At 37.5% G+C, this 25,601-nt stretch overlaps 2 protein-coding genes across 4 annotated transcripts; both read right to left on the bottom strand.

Moving 5' to 3' along the window:
* Nucleotides 1-2,484: 2,484 nt before the first annotated feature.
* On the bottom strand, nucleotides 2,485-17,832 carry LOC148573599 (uncharacterized). 3 transcript variants are annotated; one of them, XM_088505423.1, is made up of 5 exons: nucleotides 16,666-17,832; nucleotides 16,520-16,574; nucleotides 16,275-16,432; nucleotides 12,481-13,580; nucleotides 2,485-2,600 (listed from the first exon to the last, which is right to left on the bottom strand). In XM_088505423.1, exons 4-5 carry the CDS (start codon nucleotides 13,571-13,573, stop codon nucleotides 2,596-2,598), a joined length of 1,098 nt encoding a protein of 365 aa, XP_088361549.1. In that variant the 5' UTR covers nucleotides 13,574-13,580; nucleotides 16,275-16,432; nucleotides 16,520-16,574; nucleotides 16,666-17,832; the 3' UTR covers nucleotides 2,485-2,595. The 3 variants fall into 3 exon arrangements, with proteins under 3 accessions (XP_088361549.1, XP_088361547.1, XP_088361548.1); XM_088505421.1 differs by lacking the exon at nucleotides 2,485-2,600 and adding an exon at nucleotides 6,107-6,346; XM_088505422.1 differs by lacking the exons at nucleotides 2,485-2,600; nucleotides 16,520-16,574; nucleotides 16,666-17,832 and adding an exon at nucleotides 6,107-6,346 and having other exon boundaries at nucleotides 16,275-16,442.
* A 1,119-nt stretch (nucleotides 17,833-18,951) lies between these two features.
* Nucleotides 18,952-23,317, bottom strand: LOC107625248 (putative serine/threonine-protein kinase PBL7). Its single transcript, XM_016327835.3, has 5 exons — nucleotides 22,965-23,317; nucleotides 21,928-22,118; nucleotides 21,510-21,699; nucleotides 21,021-21,412; nucleotides 18,952-19,757 (listed from the first exon to the last, which is right to left on the bottom strand). The coding sequence occupies exons 1-5, from the start codon at nucleotides 23,059-23,061 to the stop codon at nucleotides 19,491-19,493; spliced, it is 1,137 nt and encodes a 378-aa protein (XP_016183321.1). The 5' UTR covers nucleotides 23,062-23,317; the 3' UTR covers nucleotides 18,952-19,490.
* Between the last annotated feature and the right edge of the window lie 2,284 nt (nucleotides 23,318-25,601).

The following is a 25,601-nucleotide window of genomic DNA, read 5'->3' as shown; positions in this document are numbered from 1 at the left end:
TGATACTCACTTATATACTTTGAACTTGTAAAGTATATTCGACATTTCATATGATTGAAAGGAATTTTTGATGAGAAAGTATTATTTGATTTGATTTGATATTTGTATATATTTGAAAGATCAAAAGATTGGTTGTATTTGAAATTATATGTTTTGAACTAGTTTGTGAGGCTCGTATCAGAAAACCGTAGTTAATGACGGTTATGACGTTAACCTAGATGCATCTGGCTCAAACCTCAGCTAGCAGAGGCGTTGCTAGCCTAACGTGTAGGCAAAACATTGGATCTGTTATTCTGTACGGACATGATAAACCCCAATTTTGTGATTTATCTTGTGCTTAATTTGGGGGATTTTATCAACTTATCTCACATTACTCAATGAAATAGCATGGTTTTGTAATTCTCCCTAAATTTGTGCTTAAGTGTGAAAACATGCTTTTTAGGACTTTAATTGCTAATTTTAATTCACTTTAATTTTATTCGATGCCTTGATATGTTTTTTGAGTGATTTCAGGCTTATAAGGAAAGGATAGGATGGAAGAAATGAAGAGAAAAGCATGCAAGATGGGGAATTCATGGAAAAACAAGGATTTGGAGTGCTTAGAGCGACGCGCAAGCGTGACAGATGCGCACGCGTGAAGAGGTGCATCGTCGACGGCGACGCGTACGCATGACATGACGCGTAACTGTGAGAAGAAAAAGCCAGACAACGCATACGCGTGGCCCATGCGTACGCGACACAGCCAGTACATGACCTCATTAAAGTGAAAACGTTGGGGTGATTTCTGAGCTTCCCATGCCCAAATCCAACTCATTCCTGAGGCTATTTCATGCAAAATTGAAGATTGGACATAGGGGGAGCAATTAGTTTAGGTTAGGAAGCATGTAGGTTAGTTTTGTAAAGAGAGAAGCTCCCTCTTCTCTCTAGAATTAGAGTTCTTAGGTTAATTGCATCTTAGATCTAGGGCTTAATTCTTGCTTTCATTTACTTTTTCTTGCAATTTATTGTTCTTTTATCTTAGCTCCTCTAGTTTTACTTGTCATTTCCTTTATTTTTTTGCTTTTATGTTGATGCACTATTGTTGGATTTTGATTTTCTTTTAATGCAATTTTTGTTTTATGTTCCTTTCTTGTTGATTTGAGTTGTTGTTGTTAATTTTCTTGCAATTGGTAGTTGTAGATTTACATTTCTTGCAATTTTACCATGCTTTCCTTTTATGCCTTCCAAGTGTTTGACAAAATGCTTGGTTGGATGTTAGAGTAGATTTTTTAGCATTATTGGCTTGATAAGAGAAATTGGGTGATCTAAAGTTGTTAGTTAATATTGTTTCCATTGACTCTAATCTCTTGCTAATTCAATTAGTAAGTTGACTAGGACTTTTGGATTGAGATTAACTAGTCTTATTTGACTTTCTCTCGTGTGAAGTTAACATTGTACCTTCTTCCATTGTTGGAGTTGAATAAATAGGATAAATTCTTGTTAATTATTGTTATGATTATTGACTAGGATAGAAAACCTATATTCTCAATCATTGCCATGAATGTCTCTCTTTATTAATTGCTTTCTTTAATTGTTTGCTTTATTTTCTTGCCATTTATTTTCTTTCCCTTTTTATCAAATCAAACCCCCTTGTTCTTTCATAGCCAATAATTGATCACTTTATTGTAATTCCTTGTGAGATGACCCGAGGTTTGAATACTTCAGTTAATTTTCATTGGGGTTTGTACTTGTGACAACCAATTATTAAAACTTTGATTGAGCTTTGCTTGTCGGTTGGGAACTATACTTGCAACGAAGTAATTTCCTCTAACCAAGAAGAAATTCTTAGCCGACGGTTACGCTCTTTCAAGACACACGAAAGAAAAGGGCTACCCTTAGAGGTGGAGCCGCCCAAGTGGTGACTTTTGATTTGATTTCTGTATGAGAACTCCCTTATTGATTCAATTATTATGATCAACTATTATTTTCTAATTAAAATTACTTTGATAATAATATTTATACGATCTCATGTTGATTATAGATGTATTGTCTAGTCACTGAGTTGTAAAACTCACCCCGTTTTTCTAAAAATATTTTTCAGGAACAAATGCTTGACTATGTGAGACTTTCTATTCAAAAGTAACGATCTGCAATGTATCTATTCTTTGTCGAGTTTCTATATGTATATGCTACATATATCACAAGCAGGATCCAATCATTCTTAATTATTTTAATTTTTGTTAAAAATGTATAACTATTTCTTTTAGAAGTTGTAAAATATTTGTAACCTTCTTATTCAACTTATATTTGAGTATGTTAGGCTTGCTATGGGATTATTTTCCTGAGCGCCGGTCATGACGCATTTTGGACTGTGACAAGGATGCTGCTGCCACAATTTTCAGAATTTGGGCAGTATATGAACCCAATGTTCTCCTGGAAGGTTGAGCATTGTTACCACCAACATTGATGTTGTGATTATGATTAGGATTCTCAGCCATACTGTTTTTATATTCTTCTTTACTTTCCTCAACAATTCTCTTGTTCCTAGCTTGTTTTCTTAACCTCCAAAGGGTTCGCTTAATTTCTGAATCAAAGAGGAGAGGTTCCTTTTCTTGGTTACCCTGCATGCACACAAAATCACCATGCACACAAAATCACCAAAAGAAAAAGTGACCTCTCAATTAAAGTGGGGATAGTTCTAAATGATGCAATATCACAAACAAATAACAAGCACGAATACAATAAATAAGTGCAGTATGCAATTAAACGGCAAAAATAATAAAAACAAAACAAATAAAAAAATGTATAATCTAAGTAGTCAATTAACATGGTCATTGTCAATCACAATCAATCCTCGACAACGACGTTAAAAACTTGATACGGATTTTTACAATATCCACAAACTACCGGCAAGTACACCGGATCGCATCAAGTAATACCACGATGAGTGGGCTATCGTTCCCACGAAGATTAATGGATCAAGCAACAATAATCAATTGACTATTCTAGTTAGACAAATCAAATTTGGATGAGAATTAATCAAAGAGCATATCATGAAACTAGATAACTTGGAATTAAAGTAAATAACTGTAATGTAGGTGACGAAAGTAAATGACAAGAATGTAAATAGCTGGAAGGTAAATGATTGAAATAAATAAAAGGGGTAAGTATTATTTTGGTCCTAATGTTTAAGGTCAAAATCAAAATTGTTCTGGACGTAATTTTTTATTTAGAATCATTCTTAACATTTTATTTCGTATTAAAATCATCTTTTTTAATAAAATTTTTAATTTTGTTACTAAATTACCCCTATTCTAATAAAAAATTATGAAATTAAAAAAAAGGAAAGAACGCGAGGGGGAAGCGGGACGGCGCCATCGGGAATCAGAGCTCGTGAGGGAGAGAGGAGACGCGAGCCAGGGAGAGAGCTTGGCTCGTTCCGCGGTGGGTGGTGCACGAGGAAGGAGAAAGGACAAAGCGCGAAGCAATGACGGAAGGGGAAGAGGCACGGGCGGCGCCAGGTGGTTCTGCTTCGACTTCTGCATCTACTTCCGATTCTGCTTCTGCATCTGCATCTACTTCTTCTTATGCTTCTTCTTCTGCTTCGTCTTCTACATCTGCTTCTTCTTCTGCATCTGCTTCCAATTCTGCTTTTACATCTACATCTGCATCTGTTTCTTCTCCTGCTTCTGCGTCTGTGTCTGCTTTTGCTTCTGTTTTGTTTCTGCTTCTAATTTTGATTTATTATTTTTCTGATTTCATTGTTGTTGTGTGTTGATTTTGTTGTTGAATTTGATGTTGTTGTTTCTGAATTTGAATAATGTGATATTGTTGGTGTTCTTGAATATGATTATTAGTATTTGATGGGAGTAAGGGAAGTGGTGGTGGTGGAGGGTATTTTTGTCCGTAAAAAATTAAAAGGACGATTTTAATATGAAATACAATGTTAAGGATGATTCTAAATCAAAAATTACGTTGGGGACGGTTTCGATTCTGATCCTAAACGTTAGGGACCAAAACAATACTTATCCCTTAATAAAATGACAACAAAGCTCATAAATGAATTAAGAACATAAGCAGTAAATAGATCTCGATTGCAGAAGTTTAATGAAGCAATAAATAAAAATAGAAAGCAAGCAATTAAAAAGATAAGATGAGAAAGAGCATTGATGTTCAGAGATGTTAATTTCTCCGAAATGATAAATCTCAACTCTATCTCAATCATGTAATTGTAGATCTCTGGAAAATTATAAGTGATTGAGCTCTAATTTCATGGTAACTCAACCTCTCTTGACTTGATCAATTGCCAATTCCTTGATCAATTTCTCATGAGAAGAGATGAAGCACATTTCCTAATTTCTAAATCACACAATTCTTATGATCTGAATTTAGTTGATTCACGGTCACATATTAAATCTAAATTCAAAACAATAAGTATTGAGAGAGAGGATCTTCACGCTTAGTTCCTATGATTCAATTTTTCAATTGATCATGAAATTCAATTCAGACTCAAACCATTTTCTAATGGATTTTAATCATTGAAATAAAAGAAAGAAAATTCTCTCTTAGAAGTAATAATGAACAAATCAAAGATAGAGAAGCAATGAATTCATTCCGTTAGAGATTAACACAACTCTTTCCCTGAATGAAGAAGAGTTAGTGATTCATGTCTCAGAAGAATTACAAGAATAGAGAATTATGTAAAAGTCAAGAAAATTTCAAAAAGTCCTTCTTAGTTCTCTCCTCCCAACTTTTATACTTCCTTCCCCAAATTACCTCCAACTTCAAATGCAAATTCCTCTGAAATTCAGGTCCAATTCAACTTAGATTCAAGTCTAATTCAACTCATGGGTTTTAGCAATGTTAATTCCTCTTGTCAACTTCCCCAAATTAGTTGATTATTCAAGCCTCCAAGAGTTGGAATTGATATTGTGAAGTTTGCCGTTGAGAGCCCAATTTAGTCGTTGCACGACACACCCGGCCTTCCAAATGGCCCAATTTTACTCTCTGTTTAATTTTGTTGTGGTACACCAAAGAAGAGTCATGGGACAACTAGCTTTCTTTTACCACTTTGGGCCAAATTTAGTCTTGGTTAGATTTTTTCATGGGACACACAATGTTGGCGTGGGACGACTTGCTTTCTTTTTCCAATTTGGCGCAAAATTGCTCCCTATTTGAATCAGCCGTGAAACGCCAAGGAACTGCCGTGGGACGCGAAATGGGAGCCGTGCGTACAAATGTGGGAAGTGTACGCACAACATTGGAGACTATGCCAAAAACGTGTTCGCTTGTAGGATGTGTACGCATGACTTCTTTTTCTGCTACATTTGTACGTATGCACGATCCCCCTTTTGCCGTTGGACGCCACTCATTTGGTGTTAGACAGAAAATGAGTCTAGGCTTCAGTTTGGTGAATTTGAGTCTCAAAGTGTGTCTTTCAAAGTGTCTCCTTAGCTTCAAAGCGTGTCTTTGGCTTCAAAATATGTTCTAAGCTTCTTTTTGTTTATCTTGGTCTTTATTTTGTTTAGTTTATCTTCAAAATCTCCTAAAACAACATTATTCAAAGTATTTTAAGATACTTCTTACTAGTTTATAAATTTATTGCTCATAAAACAAAAATTATTAACTATTTAAATAAAATTTGCCACAAAATCTTCTGTATCTAAACAAAATCTAAAGAAAAACTATTAGTATGAAGCCCAAGATATAATCAAATATAATTCTTTCTTCTATTTTACTTTTGCATTGTCTCTCAAATTTGACTCGAATATAATACTTTTATTCTAGAAAAACTTTTCAATATAATGTCTAATCAAATTTGACTTAGCATAGTAACTGTAACACCCTACCATACAAAGTCTTATGCTTAAGTCATAATTCAGAGATGGCAAGGTATTACGACCTCTAAAACAAAAATTTAGTACGTATAGTAGTATGAATAATTGATTATAACTAGGAGCCTTTGTAGAAAAAGGGGGTAAACAAAAACCGTAACTCGAACAGGCAACACTCCGATCGACAACGTAACGAACCAGGATAAGCTAACGCGAGATCATATATATAAAGAGTGTCAAAAACAAGAATATCAAGACTCAAAACCCGGCTGCGAAGAGAACCGGTCCGAGCATAGCAATATATACATATGATAAAATAAGGAAACCCCAAAGGAAACCCAAAGGGACACAAATACAGAAAACCTATTCTCCAAAAATCCCCTCTAGAAGGAGTCATCACAGTTTGTATTATTTAATGGAGATAAAAGTATCTAAATAAGATATATAACCCAAAACAGAGTCCTGAGAACAAAGGATCTTCGCTAATCCAGAAGTCTCCAGCATGCCTCAACGAGAAGCCTCGCGTCCTGCATCTGAAAACCACAAAATCCGCATGGGTGAGAACCAGAGGTCCCCAGCACGGTAACAGCTTCCACATATATAATACATAATAATAGAGGAAAGCCGAAGGCAAATCCTAGAACTTCCTCCAGATAATATCAAAGCTTATAAACAAGCTAAACCGTAAGTGGCAACGGACTAAAGATTCTTCAGTCTAACTAATACTTCCCTTTCCAATTCCTTCAGACCTCCCAACCACCAGCAGGAGTATAATATAGCAAACACAGTTATATCAGATAAGAGATTTACAAATAGGAACAGATAAGGCATTTAGGCAATTAGCAAGTAATATGCAGTCAAATAGGCAATCTCAAACAATTCATGTAGTATGCTTATGATGCATGCCTGTCCCTAGTGGCTGATGATATCATCTGTCGGTTATAGAGCCAACCCGACAAGTCCTGGTAGCTAGCCATTGGACTGTCCCTCTGTCGTGCATCCCCAACTCGAGTTATACTCATCATAAACTTGATCATAATCATGATCCATATCCATCACCCTCACTGGTGAATATTTATCCATCACCATCACTGGTGAATATTTATGGGGGCGAGCTCATCCGGGCCTTTCACAGTGCCCGGCCACACTTACGACATTGGGTTAACAGAGCTTCGAGTCTCAACCTGGAGCACATGGTGGCTAGCCATTGCTACTACCCAGGGAAACCCTCATCTCCAATGGTGGAAGTGCCAACATTCACAATTCATTCAACAACATATATGCATTTATACTTAGCCATAAACATGGCTCCGCCGCCACACGGCATAATCCAGCCATCCGGCTCACGGTTAAATCCATAACCAGCCAATTCATTAACAATTACGGCCATTCGGCCCATGGCATAACAAGCACTTCCACCGCCATCCTCCACATCTCACATAATCATCTTTGATCCTCATGGATCATTCATTTTTCCCTTGCTTCACTCGCAAGTTACCACATTCACTAGCCCTTTTTCTCATGCTAGGCATATCATAATGATTTAAGACATACGTGGTGAGATTGGAGGCTTAGAAGTATGAAGTTTGGCTTTTAAAACTCAAAAATCAACTTTGGGATGAAAACAGGGCCACGTGTACGCGCACTCCACGCGCACGCGTGGATGATGCTTTCTCGAAGAACGGCGCATACGCGCCAAGTGCGCCTACGCGCGAGGGGTCATTCTGCTAAAAATTTTCTAAGTTAAAAGCTGCAGAATTCACAGATTCAACCCCCAATCTTCCGACGGTCATAACTCTCTCATTTTAAATCATTTTTCACCCGTTCTTCGAATGGCATGGACATCCCGGATCCAATTTCATTTCTAAACAGAATTGGCACAAATCAAAGATCCGTAGTCCAAGTTATGTCCCGTCAAAGTATGCCCAAAAACCATATTTTCATTCAAAACCACAAAGTGCCATTTTCAAAACAAGCCACTTTCAACTCTTTTCAAAATCAATTAAAACATGCCAATTTCATCCCTTTTCTTTGAAATTCAATCAAAGTTTACCAAAATTCTCAAAACTATCTCCAACCATTTTAACACTTCTCAATCAAAAGGCCAAAGGATAAACACAATATTATGTCATACATCCTTCTCATCCCAATTTCTAACAATATCAATTTTCAATCAACCATCATTATACATAATCATCATACTCACCAACAATATGGCACCACCCATCAATTCAACCTCAATCATTCATTAAGCATATATCACAACATGCATTTTCTCACATATCACACAATTAAGGCATCAATATTCATAATCACACATATGATCACATCATATATCTCAACCATTCCACAACATCATCAATTCAATGCCTATCTTAGGGCCTCTAGCCTAAGTATTTCCTACCACATTACATATTAGATACGGGAAACCGAAACCATACCTTAGCCAATTTCCCAAGCTCAACCGGAGCACTTCCAAACCACTTGTCCACAAGCTCTCAAGGTATCAACACCTCCAAGAACAGATTTTATCACACAAAACCCTCTTCCAAGCTTTCCAAAATCACCAATCAAGCTCCAATATTCACATATACACAACCTAAGCCACAATCATCATACCCATACACAACATCTCAATGCCCAAACCTCATAGAACAAAAAATTACACTAGGGTTGAGAATCTTACCACACTCAAGGTCCAAAGAGACAAGATTAACCTTCTCCTTCAAGAGAGTTGGGTCCTATAACATCAAAGAACCCAAAATCTCAACATTTTTGCTCATGAAACTCGAAATCAAGGGCTGGAATTTCGAACAGTAAAACGTGGCTTACCTCAAGATTGATTGTATGGGTTTTATAGAGCTCTCCGCGGTGAACGCGTGGCCGCAAACGGAGCGGCAATCGGAGCTCTAGATCAAAAGTTATGGTGGTTTGAAGATCAAGTGAGAGAAGGAAGTTGAGAGAGTGTTCTTCCCTCCATGGCCTCCATTTCAGCGTGTTTAGTTTCTCAAATGAGGAGAGAGAGTGCTGAAAACTAGGGTTTTGGTTTAGTTTAGTTGGGCCAAGGGCCCACTTTGGGTCCGATTGGCCCGGTTTGGCCCGTTCGGTCCAATCTTGGTCCGATTTCTATAAAATTGGTACCGAAATTCTCGTCTCAATTTCCTCTATCATATTAAGCCATAAAAATAACATTTTTGGCTTTCTAGAATAAATTCTCATTTATGGGTTAATTAGCCGTTAATTAACCGGATCTTACATTCTACCCACCTAATTGGGAATTTTGCCCACAAAATTCAAATTCAAATTCAATTACCTGAGAATAAGTGCGGATAATCCGTTCGCATCTCCGACTCAAGTTCCCAAGTGTGTTCCTCAACACCGCCTCGACTCCAAGCCACTTTGACTAATGAAACCTCTTTTCCACGCAACCGTTTGATACTAGTATCATCAATTCTGACTGGAGCCACTGGAAGCGTCAAATCTTCTCTTAACTGAACCGATTCGGGTTCTAACACATGGCTAGCATCAGGAGTGTACTTTCGAAGCTGCGACACGTGAAATACGTCGTGCAGGTTTGAAAGATGGGGTGGTAGAGCCACCCGATACGCCACCGGCCCAATCCTCTCCAAGATCTGAAATGGACCAATGTATCGAGGATTCAACTTCTTTGCTGTAATCGCTCTACCTACTCCTGTGGTCGGAGTAACTTTCAGGAAAACATGATCTCCTGCCTCAAATTCTAAGGGCTTCCGCCTCTGATCGGCGTAACTCTTTTGGCGACTCTGCGCCGTAAGCATTCTGTCTCGGATTTTATTGACTTGTTCAGTGGTCTCAGCTATCATTTCCGGCCCCAACAAGCCTTTCTCTCCAGCTTCATACCAACATAGCGGAGATTGACATTTCCTCCCATACAATGCCTCATACGGAGCCATTCCGATGCTCGCATGGTAACTATTATTGTATGCAAACTCTACTAACGGCATATACCGATCCCAACTCGCCGGTTGGTCCAAAACACAAGCTCTCAACATATCCTCTAGTGTTTGGATCGTCCTCTCGGATTGACCATCTGTTTGAGGATGGTACGCTGTACTCAAGCTTAATCGAGTTCCAAAAGCTTTCTGAAATGCACCCCAGAACCTCGAAGTGAAACGAGGATCTCTATCAGAGATTATAGTAGCAGGTACACCATGGAGTCTCACAATCTCCTTTATGTATAACCGAGCTAGCTCCTCAAGGGTGTAAGTCATCCGAACGGGTAAAAAGTGAGCTGACTTCGTCAGTCGGTCCACGATCACCCAGATAGCATCAAAACCAGTACTAGTCCTTGGCAATCCCGACACAAAGTCCATTGCAATACTTTCCCATTTCCATTGCGGAATCTCTAAAGGTTGCAACATCCCGGAAGGTCTTTGATGTTCAATCTTTACCTTTTGACAAGTTAAGCACTTTGAAACATATTCCGCCACATCATTCTTCATACCCGGCCACCAAAACATCGCCTTTAAATCATGGTACATCTTAGTACTCCCCGGGTGAATGGAGAATCCGCTTTTGTGTGCCTCCTTTAAGATATCTTGCCTCAAAGTGCCAACATCCGGCACAATGATCCTACCCTTGAATCTCCATAACCCATCTTTTTCTTCCGACACTCTCCACTGTTTTCCTTGCTCGATAGCCAGTAAAACCTTCCATAACGCTTCATCGTTTTCATGAGCCTTTAGGAGTTCGGACTTAAAGTCACTTGAGATTTCTAATCGGCTCAAACACAAGGTTCCAGATACTTCTCGAGCACCAATTTTTAGACTCTCGAATTCCTTGAGCAACTTTTCCTCTTGTAGCATCATCCAAGACGCATACAACGACTTCCGACTTAACGCATCCGCCACTATATTCGCCTTTCCAGGATGGTAATTTAACTCAAAGTCATAGTCTTTCAACAATTCCATCCACCTCCTTTGCCTCATATTAAGCTCTTTCTGATCAAAGAGGTATTTCAAGCTCTTGTGATCGGAGAAGACTTGGAACTTAACCCCATAGAGATAATGCCTCCACACCTTCAAGGCAAACACGACCGCAGCGAGTTCCAGATCGTGCGTAGGGTAACTAACTTCATGAGGTCTCAACTGTCGTGAGGCATACGCCACCACATTATGATGCTGCATCAGCATGCATCCTAGGCCCTTTAATGATGCATCACAGTACACCTCAAAAGGCTCGTTCGGCTCAGGTAACACTAACACAGGTGCAGTGGTCAACTTTTTCTTCAATGTCTGAAAGCTCTCCTCGCACTCAGGAGTCCAAACAAACGGAGTGTCTTTGCGAGTTAACTTTGTCAACGGCAAAGCTAATTGCGAAAAGCCTTTGATGAACCTTCGATAGTAGCCAGCTAAACCCAGAAAACTCCTTATCTCAGTTACTGTGGTTGGTTGCTTCCAATCCATCACAGCTTCTACCTTAGTTGGATCTACGGCTATTCCCTTCTTACTCACCACGTGACCCAAAAACTTCACCTCATCCTTCCAAAACTCACACTTAGACAGTTTCGCATAGAGTTTCTTCTCCTTTAGAATCTGCAACACGGTCTTCAGGTGTTCCGCATGCTCTTCTTCAGTCTTGGAGTAAATCAGTATGTCGTCAATAAAGACAACAACGAATTTATCCAAAAACGGATGGAATACTCTATTCATGTAATCCATGAATACTGCAGGAGCGTTCGTCAACCCAAAGGACATTACAGTGTACTCGTAATGACCATAACGAGTCCTGAAAGCGGTCTTAGGGATATCCTCACCCCTCACCCTTATCTGGTGATAACCGGATCGCAAATCGATCTTAGAGAAAACCCCAGCTCCTTGTAACTGATCCATGAGATCATCAATCCTCGGCAATGGGTACTTATTCTTTATTGTAACCTTGTTCAGCTACCTGTAATCCACACAGAGCCGCATACTTCCATCTTTCTTCTTCACCAGTAACACTGGAGCACCCCACGGGAAAACACTTGGTCGAATAAAGTTCTTACCCAACAATTCCTCTAACTGAGACTTTAGCTCGGCCATCTCTAATGGTGACATTCTATAAGGAGCACTTGAGATTGGTCCCGCCCCAGGCACCAACTCAATAGCAAACTCGACCTCTCGGTTAGGTAGAAATTCCTCAATATCATCGGGAAACACTTCTGGAAACTCACACACTACCGGAATCTGATCCAACCTTTGATCATCACCCGAAACACCCGCGATTAACAACAGGATACCCTGACATTCGATTCCAGAACAGTTCACCATCATCGAATTCAAGTAATAATTATTCACCACAACCGGCCCTTCTGTATCCTCCGGCATAAAGTACACTGACTTTGTAGAACAATCAAGCATGACATAGTTCTCAGATAACCAGTCCAATCCCAAGATAAGATCAAGACCGATCATCGGTAAGCAGGTTAAATTATGGACAAAATCACGCTGCTTAAACCTGAACGAAACTTTCGGGCATCCTAGCCTAGTTACCATGGCTTCATGGGTAGCATTATGTACCTTTAGGTCATAACCTAAGGTTACGATCTTCAATCCTAACTCATGGGCTTTCTCAAATGCAATAAATGAATGCGATGCTCCCGAATCAAATAAAGTATTTAAAGTTTGACCAGCCATTTCACAGTTACCTCGAATGAGTGTCTCGGATCCCTCTGCACCCACAGCTGAGGTGGTGAACACCCGACCAGTCTGTTGTGCTTTCCCAGCACCTTGCTTTTGCTTCTCCAGACAACTTGCGGCTTTATGCCCCGCCTTTCCACAATTGTAGCACAAACCCCATCCAGCCTTGCATGGTACTCCCGGATGGTGACTTCCACACCTAGTACAAGCTTGATCATTCTGAGGCTGCTTCCCAAACCTTTTCCCTTGGGAGTTGTTGTTGTTGGGCCTCCTAAAAGAACCTCCCCTCTTGAAGGACGGACCTCTAGGTGCAAAGCTCTTCCCTCGGTTTTGTGGAAATGATCCCTTGTGATTTCCTTTCTCAGTGGCTACCCTCTTCACACACTCTTCAGCAACCCTACACTTGTTCACCAATTCGGAGAAAGTCCTAATCTCCATTGGTCCCACTGAACTGAAAATATCGCTCCGGAGTCCTCCTTCGTACTTAACACACTTCCATTCCTCATATTCCACCGGAGTCCCTTGACACATACGAGAGAATCTGAACAGCTCCTCAAACTTGTTAGTATACTCAGATACGGACATAGTACCCTGCTTCAGCTGCAACAATTCAAGCTCCTTGGCCGTCCTAGCAGAAGTCGGAAAGTACTTCTTATAGAACTCCTCTTGGAAGACATCCCAGGTGATATAATCATCACCCTGCTGCAGGAGGCGTCGGATACCCTGCCACCAATGCGACGCTTCACCAGTGAGCAAATAGGTAGCGAACTCCACACGCTGCCCTTCAGGTACCACCTGTGCTTGCAGTGCTTGTTCCATAGCCTGAAACCACGTATCGGCTTCAGTCGGGCTAGTAGTTCCCTTGAACTTAGGTGGATTAACCTTCAAAAAGTTTGCCAGTGTCATCGGGCCCTGAACTCCACCTCCATCATTACCATGGTTATTCATCTGTTGACCAAGAGCCTCAGCAGTGGCTTGCATAGCAGCAGCCATGTTCTCCAACGCAGTCATAAAGTTCACCGGATCATTAGGGTTAGTCTCCGGCGCACGAGTATTATTACAACTCCTCCCACGACCTCTACCGCGTCCACGAGGCGCCATCTGGTTCCTATACACACCAAGCAATCGATATTAAGTTGATCAGTCTCAATATCCGAAGTTTAGTGCTTCAAAGTCCCAAATGCATGCTCATGAACATTTATGCCAACTATATCAAGTAGATATACTAACAGCACATAACACACATACAGAGAATGCACAGAAGCATAGTCAGTCCATTCTTCAGGCTCTACAGGAACGAACTGCTCTGATACCATAATGTAACACCCTACCATACAAAGTCTTATGCTTAAGTCATAATTCAGAGATGGCAAGGTATTACGACCTCTAAAACAAAAATTTAGTACGTATAGTAGTATGAATAACTGATTATAACTAGGAGCCTTTGTAGAAAAAGGGGGTAAACAAAAACCGTAACTCGAACGGGCAACACTCCGATCGACAACGTAACGAACCGGGATAAGCTAACGCGAGATCATATATATAAAGAGTGTCAAAAACAAGAATATCAAGACTCAAAACCTGGCTGCGAAGAGAACCGGTCCGAGCATAGCAATATATACATATTATAAAATAAGGAAACCCCAAAGGAAACCCAAAGGGACACAAATACAGAAAACCTATTCTCCAAAAATCCCCTCTAGAAGGAGTCATCACAGTTTGTATTATTTAATGGAGATAAAAGTATCTAAACAAGATATATAACCCAAAACAGAGTCCCGAGAACAAAGGATCTTCGCTAATCCAGAAGTCTCCAGCATGCCTCAACGAGAAGCCTCGCGTCCTGCATCTGAAAACCACAAAATCCGCATGGGTGAGAACCAGAGGTCCCCAGCACGGTAACAGCTTCCACATATATAATACATAATAATAGAGGAAAGCCGACGGCAAATCCTAGAACTTCCTCCAGATAATATCAAAGCTTATAAACAAGCTAAACCGTAAGTGGCAACTGACTAAAGATTCTTCAGTCTAACTAATACTTCCCTTTCCAATTCCTTCAGACCTCCCAACCACCAGCAGGAGTATAATATAGCAAACACAGTTATATCAGACAAGAGATTTACAAATAGGAACAGATAAGGCATTTAGGCAATTAGCAAGTAATATGCAGTCAAATAGGCAATCTCAAACAATTCATGTAGTATGCTTATGATGCATGCCTGTCCCTAGTGGCTGATGATATCATCTGTCGGTTATAGAGCCAACCCGACAAGTCCTGGTAGCTAGCCATTGGACTGTCCCTCTGTCGTGCATCCCCAACTCGAGTTATACTCATCATAAACTTGATCATAATCATGATCCATATCCATCACCCTCACTGGTGAATATTTATCCATCACCATCACTGGTGAATATTTATGGGGGCGAGCTCATCCGGGCCTTTCACAGTGCCCGGCCACACTTACGACATTGGGTTAACAGAGCTTCGAGTCTCAACCTGGAGCACATGGTGGCTAGCCATTGCTACTACCCAGGGAAACCCTCATCTCCAATGGTGGAAGTGCCAACATTCACAATTCATTCAACAACATATATGCATTTATACTTAGCCATAAACATGGCTCCGCCGCCACACGGCATAATCCAGCCATCCGGCTCACGGTTAAATCCATAACCAGCCAATTCATTAACAATTACGGCCATTCAGCCCATGGCATAACAAGCACTTCCACCGCCATCCTCCACATCTCACATAATCATCTTTGATCCTCATGGATCATTCATTTTTCCCTTGCTTCACTCGCAAGTTACCACATTCACTAGCCCTTTTTCTCATGCTAGGCATATCATAATGATTTAAGACATACGTGGTGAGATTGGAGGCTTAGAAGTATGAAGTTTGGCTTTTAAAACTCAAAAATCAACTTTGGGATGAAAACAGGACCACATGTACGCGCACTCCACGCGCACGCGTGGATGATGCTTTCTCGAAGAACGGCGCATACGCGCCAAGTGCGCCTACGCGCGAGGGGTCATTCTGCTAAAAATTTTCTAAGTTAAAAGCTGCAGAATTCACAGATTCAACCCCCAATCTTCCGACGGTCATAACTCTCTCATTTTAAATCATTTTTCACCCGTTCTTCGAATGGCATGGACATCCCGGATCCAATTTCATTTCTAAACAGAATTGGCACAAATCAAAGATCCGTAGTCCAAGTTATGTCCCGTCAAAGTATGCCCAAAAACTATATTTTCATTCAAAACCACAAAGTGCCATTTTCAAAACAAGCCACTTTCAACTCTTTTCAAAATCAATTAAAACATTCCAATTTCATCCCTTTTCTTTGAAATCAATCAAAGTGTACCAAATTCAACAACAAGTCATCCTCAACTCACGCATTGACATTTTACCAAAATTCTCAAAACTACCTCCAACCATTTTAACACTTCTCAATCAAAAGGCCAAAGGATAAACACAATATTATGTCATACATCCTTCTCATCCCAATTTCTAACAATATCAATTTTCAATCAACCATCATTATACATAATCATCATACTCACCAACAATATGGCACCACCCATCAATTCAACCTCAATCATTCATTAAGCATATATCACAACATGCATTTTCTCACATATCACACAATCAAGGCATCAATATTCATAATCACACATATGATCACATCATATATCTCAACCATTCCACAACATCATCAATTCAATGCCTATCTTAGGGCCTCTAGCCTAAGTATTTCCTACCACATTACATATTAGATACGGGAAACCGAAACCATACCTTAGCCAATTTCCCAAGCTCAACCGGAGCACTTCCAAACCACTTGTCCACAAGCTCTCAAGGTATCAACACCTCCAAGAACAGATTTTATCACACAAAACCCTCTTCCAAGCTTTCCAAAATCACCAATCAAGCTCCAATATTCACATATACACAACCTAAGCCACAATCATCATACCCATACACAACATCTCAATGCCCAAACCTCATAGAACAACAAATTACACTAGGGTTGAGAATCTTACCACACCCAAGGTCCAAAGAGACAAGATTAACCTTCTCCTTCAAGAGAGTTGGGTCCTATAACATCAAAGAACCCAAAATCTCAACATTTTTGCTCATGAAACTCGAAATCAAGGGCTGGAATTTCGAACAGTAAAACGTGGCTTACCTCAAGATTGATTGTATGGGTTTTGTAGAGCTCTCCGCGGTGAACGCGTGGCCGCAAACGGAGCGGCAATCGGAGCTCTAGATCAAAAGTTATGGTGGTTTGAAGATCAAGTGAGAGAAGGAAGTTGAGAGAGTGTTCTTCCCTCCATGGCCTCCATTTCAGCGTGTTTAGTGTCTCAAATGAGGAGAGAGAGTGCTGAAAACTAGGGTTTTGGTTTAGTTTAGTTGGGCCAAGGGCCCACTTTGGGTCCGGTTGGCCCGGTTTGGCCCGTTCGGTCCAATCTTGGTCCGATTTCTATAAAATTGGTACCGAAATTCTCGTCTCAATTTCCTCTATCATATTAAGCAATAAAAATAACATTTTTGGCTTTCTAGAATAAATTCTCATTTATGAGTTAATTAGCCGTTAATTAACCGGATCTTACAGTAACTAGGTAAAAAAGCAAGGTTTAAATTGAAACACAATTTTTTGAATGCTCTTTCTCATAAGAGATTATAACTTGTGATAAAAAAATTTAGAGCTGTCAAATGGACTAGTTCGGCCCATTTAAATTCGGTCTGTCTAAGTCTGCCGATTAAATGGGCTTGTCTATTTAAGCCCATTTTATTTATGAGCCATAGTTTTTTAGCCCAAATCGTGTATAGCCATTTCGATGAGTTAAACGGATTGGCCCATTTATCCTTTCATTTTATTTTTTTTGAAAAATATTTTAGCAAAAAATATTACGTTTAGGTCAAAAACTTTAAATAAAACATATTTTTTTAGTTAATGAGCCGGATCGTGAATAATATTGCGAACTAAGTGCTGGCTCTAACTTGTCATGCTGGACACATGGCTAAATAGTGCCGTTTCATTTTGTCACTTAAACAAGACAAAAAAAGAAGAAAAATTTATATAATGTGCAAATCATTATATCTTTTTTCATTCTCCAAAACGACATCGTTTTTGCCTTATTTAAGAGTTAAAACAAAAATTCAAAGTTAACTCAGCATTTCGTTCATTGACTCAGCACTGGAAATGGTCCTATGACTAATATGGTGTCTAGAGTTGGGTCTTGGGGACTAGTATAGTAAATTTTAAATTTAAAAGACTAAAAGAGTGAAAATTGTCAATCTCAAATATCAATATGGGAGTTAGTCAAAAGTGCTAATTTTATTGAAAAAAGACAAAAAAATAAAAATAAAAATTTTAACGGGTCAATCATTTAGTTTGCAAATTACTCTGTTTAACTCACAATTAAATGAACTTAAGTTTAAAGGCAAAATCTGTCCGTTAAAATGGATAAACAGTTGGGCTCAATGAATTTAACTCATGTTGACAACCCTACAAAAATTGACAACTTTTAAAGAAGAAAAAAGGGGCAAAGATTCACCTATTCTCGCAACCAAAGAGACACGTTCAACACAAGAATAAAGCATATAAAGAAACCATGGAGTGGTTTGTGCACATTCAACGAAATAAATTACTTGTGGAAAGTTAAATTAACTTTTGCAGTTATTACCATGTTAGGAGAAAGCATCAACAGCTAAACACAAACTATTATAATCTGTTACGGTTTCTTTCTTCACTAATTTCTATACAGACAACAACACAATAAATTAAATTAATCTATTATTAAACACATTTAGAAGTCAACAATGGTGAATTATTTCTCACCTTCGACACAAGTTTACTGTGGTTACATGCACCTCTGTTGTGTGCGCGAATCATGCTAACGGTGGGGTTGCAGCGTGATGGTGACGGATGGATGCATGACGGAGATGGTGAATTGGACCAATGTAGGGGGCGAGAATGATGTGGGAGATGAGGTGGGTGTTACGTTGGAAGGAGGTTAGGGTTCTCTATAAAAATCAAGAAAAGAGGGTGGGTTTGGGGTCATTTTGACATTTTGTGCGCCATGGAGGGTTGAGGAAAGCCTCACTTACCGCACCTCTCAAACGCATCATTTTGGATCTTTAAATATGGCGTTAAGTATGCGAGTTAGCGTTTTATGTTAGTAGTCAGATTTGTAGTCAACGATATTGACTAATAGCACAAATTGGCAAGAGACTGCATTGCCTAACCAAGGTAAATTATAGGGACTACATTGTGTATGAACTGATTTGAATAATTACTCCCTGAAAATATCCACCAAATAGTAAAATAAACTTCCAAAAATCACATTGTATTGTAGCTGTAGCGTATCCATACTTTCCTGCTTGGAGAAAAGATATACTATATTATATTTCTACATGGTTTTATAACTATATAACTAACATGATCAGGAATAAGACACCAAGGCACAGATTGGTAAATGAGAGGTGACATAAATATAGGAGACAAAAAAATTATGTCTCCTCCAACTCCACATTATAGAAAGACAGAAAATACAGAAATATTGTTTTGTACTATCTCTAACTCCAAACATATTTTTATATTCCTCAGTCTTTGACTCTTTGTATTTGTCTCTAACTCCAAACAGCACAAGCTATGACATCTATGCAATTTGGCTACAGAACCATTGCCTATAGAGAAAGAACACCAATTATGAATCCAGAAATTTGACCTTAACTATAAATATACGGAGAAAAGAACGGTGGAAACAACTATCTTGGCCCCAAATGGAAATAGGAGCAGTTCTATGCACAGCAAGGAGAGCAAAACTCAAGACTTCTAGTAACGCTATAATCTGAACTAAGAACACCCCGACATGCAACTTGAATATAAACATCTTGAAACCTATATCTCTTGCAGCGCGCTAAGAAAGTGAGAATCCCTTTTCAGAATGTAAGGTATTCAAGACTCGCACGAGGCTTCGTATGGCTGCAAAACTTTGAGCTTCCATATCAGTGTCCCCTCTTGGTTCTAGGAGGAGTGCCAGGAGCGAAGCGAGAATTTTGTGCTGTTTGTGTATTCGGGTCATATCTTTGGGAAGCAAGGTAACTCAAAGCTGTAACAACATCGGCTATAACTGGACGCATGTTGGCCTGCTCCTGAACACACATTGCCGCCACAGCAAGGGCCTGGTAGAGTCCTCTTGGAGGATATTGACCTTGAAGCGTTGGATCGGCCATTTGCGCAAATTTTCTTCGATCCTTAAACAAGGGTCTAGCCTGCAATTAAGGGAAAGTCTCCCCCTAAGTTACTAATATCACAATTAACCATATCAAAATAACTTCAATTCAGGTAAATAGCAAAGAGAGATATGCAAAAGTTTGACCAATAACTTTTCAACCATCACAATGAAAGGAGTTTCTTTTCATGAAAATAATTCATAGAAGGGATTAAAACAAAGAAGAGGCAAACCAAAAAAGACTACTGTAAGAACGAAAAATTGTGCACTAGTATTACACTTTAACCAACTCCCCCCCCCCCCCATGCGGGGCCCCTTCACTAATCTCACTTGATTTATTTAGAAACTTCACACCATTGTTTTCCTCTCAAAAATTTATGTTAAGACCTTGGATATTATGGGTTGCCCAAAATCTCACATCAAGTAGTATGGGATGCTTGATGTTATATTTAAGGAGAGTGGTTCTTCTCAACAGCTAGTTTAGGTGTGGTATCCAACTTTACTTAGGTACTTAACAATAGTATTACAGCCTTGGTTGTTGGCGCCATGGAAAGGACTACCTATAGGCTAGATTAAGATAAATACTGAATACTAATAGCCGGTAGCAAGGTGGTTACTTCTGGGTCAGTGTCAATAGAGTAAAGCCACCGTGGACGTCAGCTTTCCAAGGGTGGTGTATTGTTTGGGACTTGGATATTATGGAGTGCCCAAAGTCTCAAATCGGGTAGTATGGGATGCATATTGTATTTAAGAAGAATGGTTCTTCCTTCTTAACAACTAGTTTTTAAGGTGTGGTTTGACTGGTTTCCCACTTTCCTTCAGTACTTAACAATTACATCTTTAATCATACATCATGTTTTCTTACCTTCAACTACGAGGTAATAGAGAACTATAGATTATATTGAGAGATTAATTCGTGCGCATGTCAAAGTTTTACTAGTATCCAATCCAGGGATGCCACGTAAACAAAAAGTTAAAGTACTGCACAGGCTATCTTAAAACAACCACTTTTATGTGCATAGCAGCACCTAATTGGATGTTTTAACAATGATGGTGCATAGAAATCAAACTTAAATTTGAAGGTTAAGCACAATTAACCAGATCCAATTTTCCAAGCATGGCCAATTCAAAAGAAATTCATATAGATTCCTCGCCTCATTTATCCACACTACTTACTTTTAACTATTAATATCACAATGAAACTTTTCAAAAGTTATTCAACAACTAAATTTCCTCCTCCAATGAATTAAATTCATCCGCAGAAAACCTAAGAGAATAGAAAATGGTAGCACTTATTTCTTACCCATGCAACAAGATTCTGCTCTCCTGCAGATTTTGAATTGTCAATTGCCTTCCTTCCCGTAATGATTTCCAGAAGAACTACACCAAAGCTATAAACATCTGATTTCAGAGTCAGCTGACCTGTCATTGCATACTCGGGAGCACAATATCCGTAGGTGCCCATAACCCTTGTTGATACATGGGTGTTTTCCCCAACTGGGCCAAGTTTAGCCAAACCAAAATCAGATAACTTGGGATGATACCCTTCACTGAGCAAAATATTGGAGCACTTTAAATCTCGGTATATAACAGGAGGGTTAGCTTTGTCATGAAGATATTCCAATCCGCTTGCTGCTCCGGCAGCTATTTTCATTCGTGTGTTCCAATCTAGTCGTTCCTTGCCAGGAGCAACATCTGCAAAATGTGTGCGTGTTACCGACATGCATTAAAAGATAATAAAGGATATTGAATAACAAAGGGAACAAATATACTAATTAGGACAAATTAATACCATGTAAGTGGTCTTCCAAGGATCCTAATGGCATATATTCATAAACGAGAAGTCTTTGATCTCCATCAGCACAATAACCAATAAGGTTGACAAGGTTCGGGTGATGAAGAAGACTTAACATCAACACTTCAACTAGGAACTCTCTATTCCCTTGCAGGCCATTTCGGTCAAGTTGTTTAATTGCAACAATCTACATACAACAATAGAGTTAGGCTTCATTTTCAAGCTGGGAAAATTCATAAGCTATTATTTCAATTATGACAACAAAGCAGTGTGGATATCAGGGAAATGATGAATTGCAAAGAGAGGAAGCAATAATTCATTCACCGGCTGCTTTATCCTATTCATCAAGCATTACTTAGTTCCCCAGAAACTTTCTCCTACTCTTCATAAAAAAATCATGAGAAACAGAACTCACCTGATTAATACTTTCCAAACGGCCCTTGTATACTCTACCAAAGCCTCCCTCACCCAAAAGACATTCTGCCCGAAAATGTCGAGTTGCAGTTGCCAACTCACGGAAGGAGAATGTCTGTGCAGCAATGTGATCAGTATTCCCATTTTTAGATGAATCTGCCGAATTAATGGACGAGTTCCTCTTCAATTTCCCTGCACTCAATTCCAAAGACATATTGTTTAAGTGAGCATAAGCAAAATGAAACACCAAGTTCTTAGATTGAAATACAAAGATTAATTCATGTTCATCATTCAGAAAGAAGCAATTAATTATCATATAAATATCAAAGTTAAAGTGGATATATTATCAATGAGGAAATCAGAAACCAGGAAGCTTGAGGGAGAAAAAACCCTCACATAACAAAAATCATAATCTAATGATTAAATAAACTTAAATCGAAAATTTCAGGCAACTTTACCAACATAGGGTATATAGTTACATACATAACTCAATTATGCTAGTGTAATGTGCCAAAACAAAATCTGAAAAATAAAGTTTTCAATTAAAAGATAAAGGCAAAAACACACAAATTGTTGAAATCCAACAAACCACACAAACCAAACAAAAGATCTCACTTATATGATAGAACCATATAGAATAGCAGATTAACCTCATCCCAATTTTCCAAAAAGAAAAGTACCTTTTCCCCATAAGATAAAAAGAAAAGCTTGCAAAATCGCGATACCTTAGTCTAGCAATTTCATTCATGTCAACGCAAGACTTTAATAATAATAATAATAATAATAATAATAATAATAATAATAATAATAATAATAATAATAATAATAATAATTAAAGAACACGATTCCAGTAGTTAAAATAAAAATCCATACAAAAGCAAGAAACAAAGTAGTACAAAACATATCACAGTCTCAATTACATTCACCAACATGGAAGGAGCATCAATTTGACAAAGTCACAAAACACTGATCACTTTTTATTTTCTTTTTAATTTGCATTTTTCCCACGCTGAAATGTAAAATAACAAATTTGAGTACCTTTGATTGGATCAGGCTTCACACTTTCCTCCACTTCCATCTTCTTCTTCACCTTCTTCTTAGCATTTGAATTTCCAGAACATGGAATCCAACCCATTATCTTCTTCTTACAAAGAATCAACGGAAAAATTAAAAAACAAAAATCAGAGCAAGACACGAGCCTGATCACAGTGTTGCTCTATTCTCTCACACTTCAATTTGTTTAATAATCATCTGGGTCTTTTTTTTGTGTGTAATGTACTTGTGTGCTGTATTTATCGCTTGAAACCCTTAAATTGGTCTATGCTTTTTCCTTTCCTTTCTTTTTATATTTTCCCCTTCTTATTGGGTCTATGTTTTAATGTGTGCGTTTCTAATTTATTTTTTGGTCAAACCTATAATAGTTTTCACAGCTGTTAAATTATATCGTTATTTAAATAATCATTTAATTTCGGAAAATAATTATTTTTGTTGATCTTAATATATAAATAATTTTTTTAATTATTTTTGAATTTTTAATTTTTTATATATTATATTTTTGCTTTGTCCAGAAATTTCGTTTTTTTTGTTCGGAAAAACAATATCATTGGCCGAAATGTGCCGCGTTGCATCGAGGCCGAGGGGAAAAACAAAAGAAAATGAAAAACAATTAAAAAACTCATGTTTTGTGCCAACTTCAAACGACGGCGTTTAACCGGTACCATTCTTGTAATTTTCCCTTTAATAATTGTCATTCGAGCCACGACTCACTATGTATATACTATACCCTTTTACATCATGTTGTAGGAATCTATAAAATAGGATGCTTTTTGTGATGCTATTATTAGAACAAACGTTCAAATATGATTATATGAAACATTTTTTTTTATTCTTTTTCAAAAGTTTTCCTTTAATGTGAATATAATTGTTATTATTACATCTTAAAATATACATATCAAATTACAAATAAATTTCATTTTCTTATGATAATTGTTTAGTCAAACTCGTGATATTATATTATATTATATTATATTATATTATATTAATAATAATTGGAAAAATTTGTGGGGCTTTATAGAAAATAGAAAATGATTATTTAGATATTTCAGTTGAAATATTATAAAGTATATTTTTTATTAATTAAAATAATTTAATTATCATATGCTATTACAAACACTATTACAATAATAATTTTAAATATTTCAATTATTTTGTTTAATTATAATTTAAAATATTTTACATTAATATTAAATTTGATTAATATACTAGTGTATTAAAGAGGATAAGTATGATGAAATTTTGGAAAAAAAAAAAAGAATTAATAAAAGACAGAAGAGCTAATTTTACAAAGAGTAAAGTATCATTTTTGTCCCTAACGTTTTGGGTAAGTCCTATTTGTGTCCTTAACGTTTAAATCGTCCTATTTGTATTCTTAACATTTATAAAAGTAATTCAATGTTATCCTACTATCAATTATACTAACAAATCAGATTATATTTTTCAATTATTCTCACTTGGATGTACTTATTCTCAATTAGGTCTCACTTGGATGTACTTATTCTCAATTAGGTCTCACTTGGATGTGTTCGATTTTAATATTATACCCACTATTTGTGTTTAGATTCAATTATGTCCCTAGAAAAGTGAATTATGTAAATGTTGTAGGAATTAGTTTCAACATTTGATGAGCTATTTTTCGGAGTAGATCATCGATTCTATCCCAGACATTTGTATTCTAACTTTAATAAGAGATTTTTAAAACTCAAACTAAAGCGCTCATGATGTGTAATTGACGGCAGGATAACATTGAATCACTTTTACAAACGTTAGGGATACAAATAGGACGATTTAAACGTTAGGGACACAAATAAGATTTACCCCAAACATTGAGGACAAAAATGATACTTTACTCTTTTACAAATTACTTAATGAATGTTTTGAGAATTTTTGTTTGAATAAATTATATAAAGAAAAAAGTATCAAGACTTTTTCTCTATTTATGAATTCAAAAGATTAAGGTTCAAAAAATTATAAAACGGATAAAGAATAAGTTAAAGAATATACTAAAATTAAAGAAAATGACCACCTTGCTCCCTTAGTCTCTAATCACAAAAACAAAAGGGATATACACAAAAAAAATATAAAAATTATAAATAGATCAAGATCTTGAGCTATAACATAGAATCGTAGGAGAGGATGATAAAGTAGAAGCTAAGATAAGATATTCAAATTCTGAAAAACCAATTTTTGTTATATGTTGGTTAGGTCTACCATGAAGTTTATATATTTATTAAGACTAATAATGGAAATGTATCGAACGAAAAGAAAGATTTACATATAGTATTCATTAACTTGAAAAAGTATTATGAAAGGTTTTGTAGAAAATCTTGAAAAAGAAAAAGGGTAAAAATAGTATATATTCATATAATAGAAAACATATATGAATTTTTGTAACAAATTGTGCTGTAATAGAGAAATTTTTAGTACGTTAAAATTATACCAAGAGTTATTTTTAAGTCTACGCATTTTTACTTTAATTTTAGAAGTGCCTACTAAACATATCGAAAAACTTGGAATATAGTGTTGAAAATTATAATTTATGCATAAATCACAAAAAGATGATGTATGCAGAGTGTAAGTTTTGCAAAGTGTGAAAGAACTCAAATATATAAATAAAAA

The sequence above is a fragment of the Arachis ipaensis genome, chromosome B2, assembly GCF_059453495.1.
Source record: "Arachis ipaensis isolate K30076 ecotype BB chromosome B2, ASM5945349v1, whole genome shotgun sequence".
In the NCBI taxonomy this organism is placed as follows: domain Eukaryota; kingdom Viridiplantae; phylum Streptophyta; class Magnoliopsida; order Fabales; family Fabaceae; genus Arachis; species Arachis ipaensis.
This window is presented reverse-complemented; position numbering and strand designations above follow the sequence as displayed.

What these genes read in the sequence shown, in the direction of transcription:
- LOC107625248 (XM_016327835.3), bottom strand. Translation starts at nt 23,061, where the DNA reads ATGGGTTGGATTCCATGTTCTGGAAATTCAAATGCTAAGAAGAAGGTG. An exon ending in CTTGGAAGACCACTTACATG is followed by an intron (nt 21,413 to 21,509) that starts GTATTAATTTGT and finishes CACATTTTGCAG; the next exon opens with ATGTTGCTCCTGGCAAGGAA. An exon ending in AGCAGAATCTTGTTGCATGG is followed by an intron (nt 19,758 to 21,020) that starts GTAAGAAATAAG and finishes CCTTAATTGCAG; the next exon opens with GCTAGACCCTTGTTTAAGGA.
- LOC148573599 (XM_088505421.1), bottom strand. Translation starts at nt 13,573, where the DNA reads ATGGCGCCTCGTGGACGCGGTAGAGGTCGTGGGAGGAGTTGTAATAAT. An exon ending in ATCCGAGACACTCATTCGAG is followed by an intron (nt 6,347 to 12,480) that starts GTAACTGTGAAA and finishes TGTGGTTTTCAG; the next exon opens with ATGCAGGACGCGAGGCTTCT.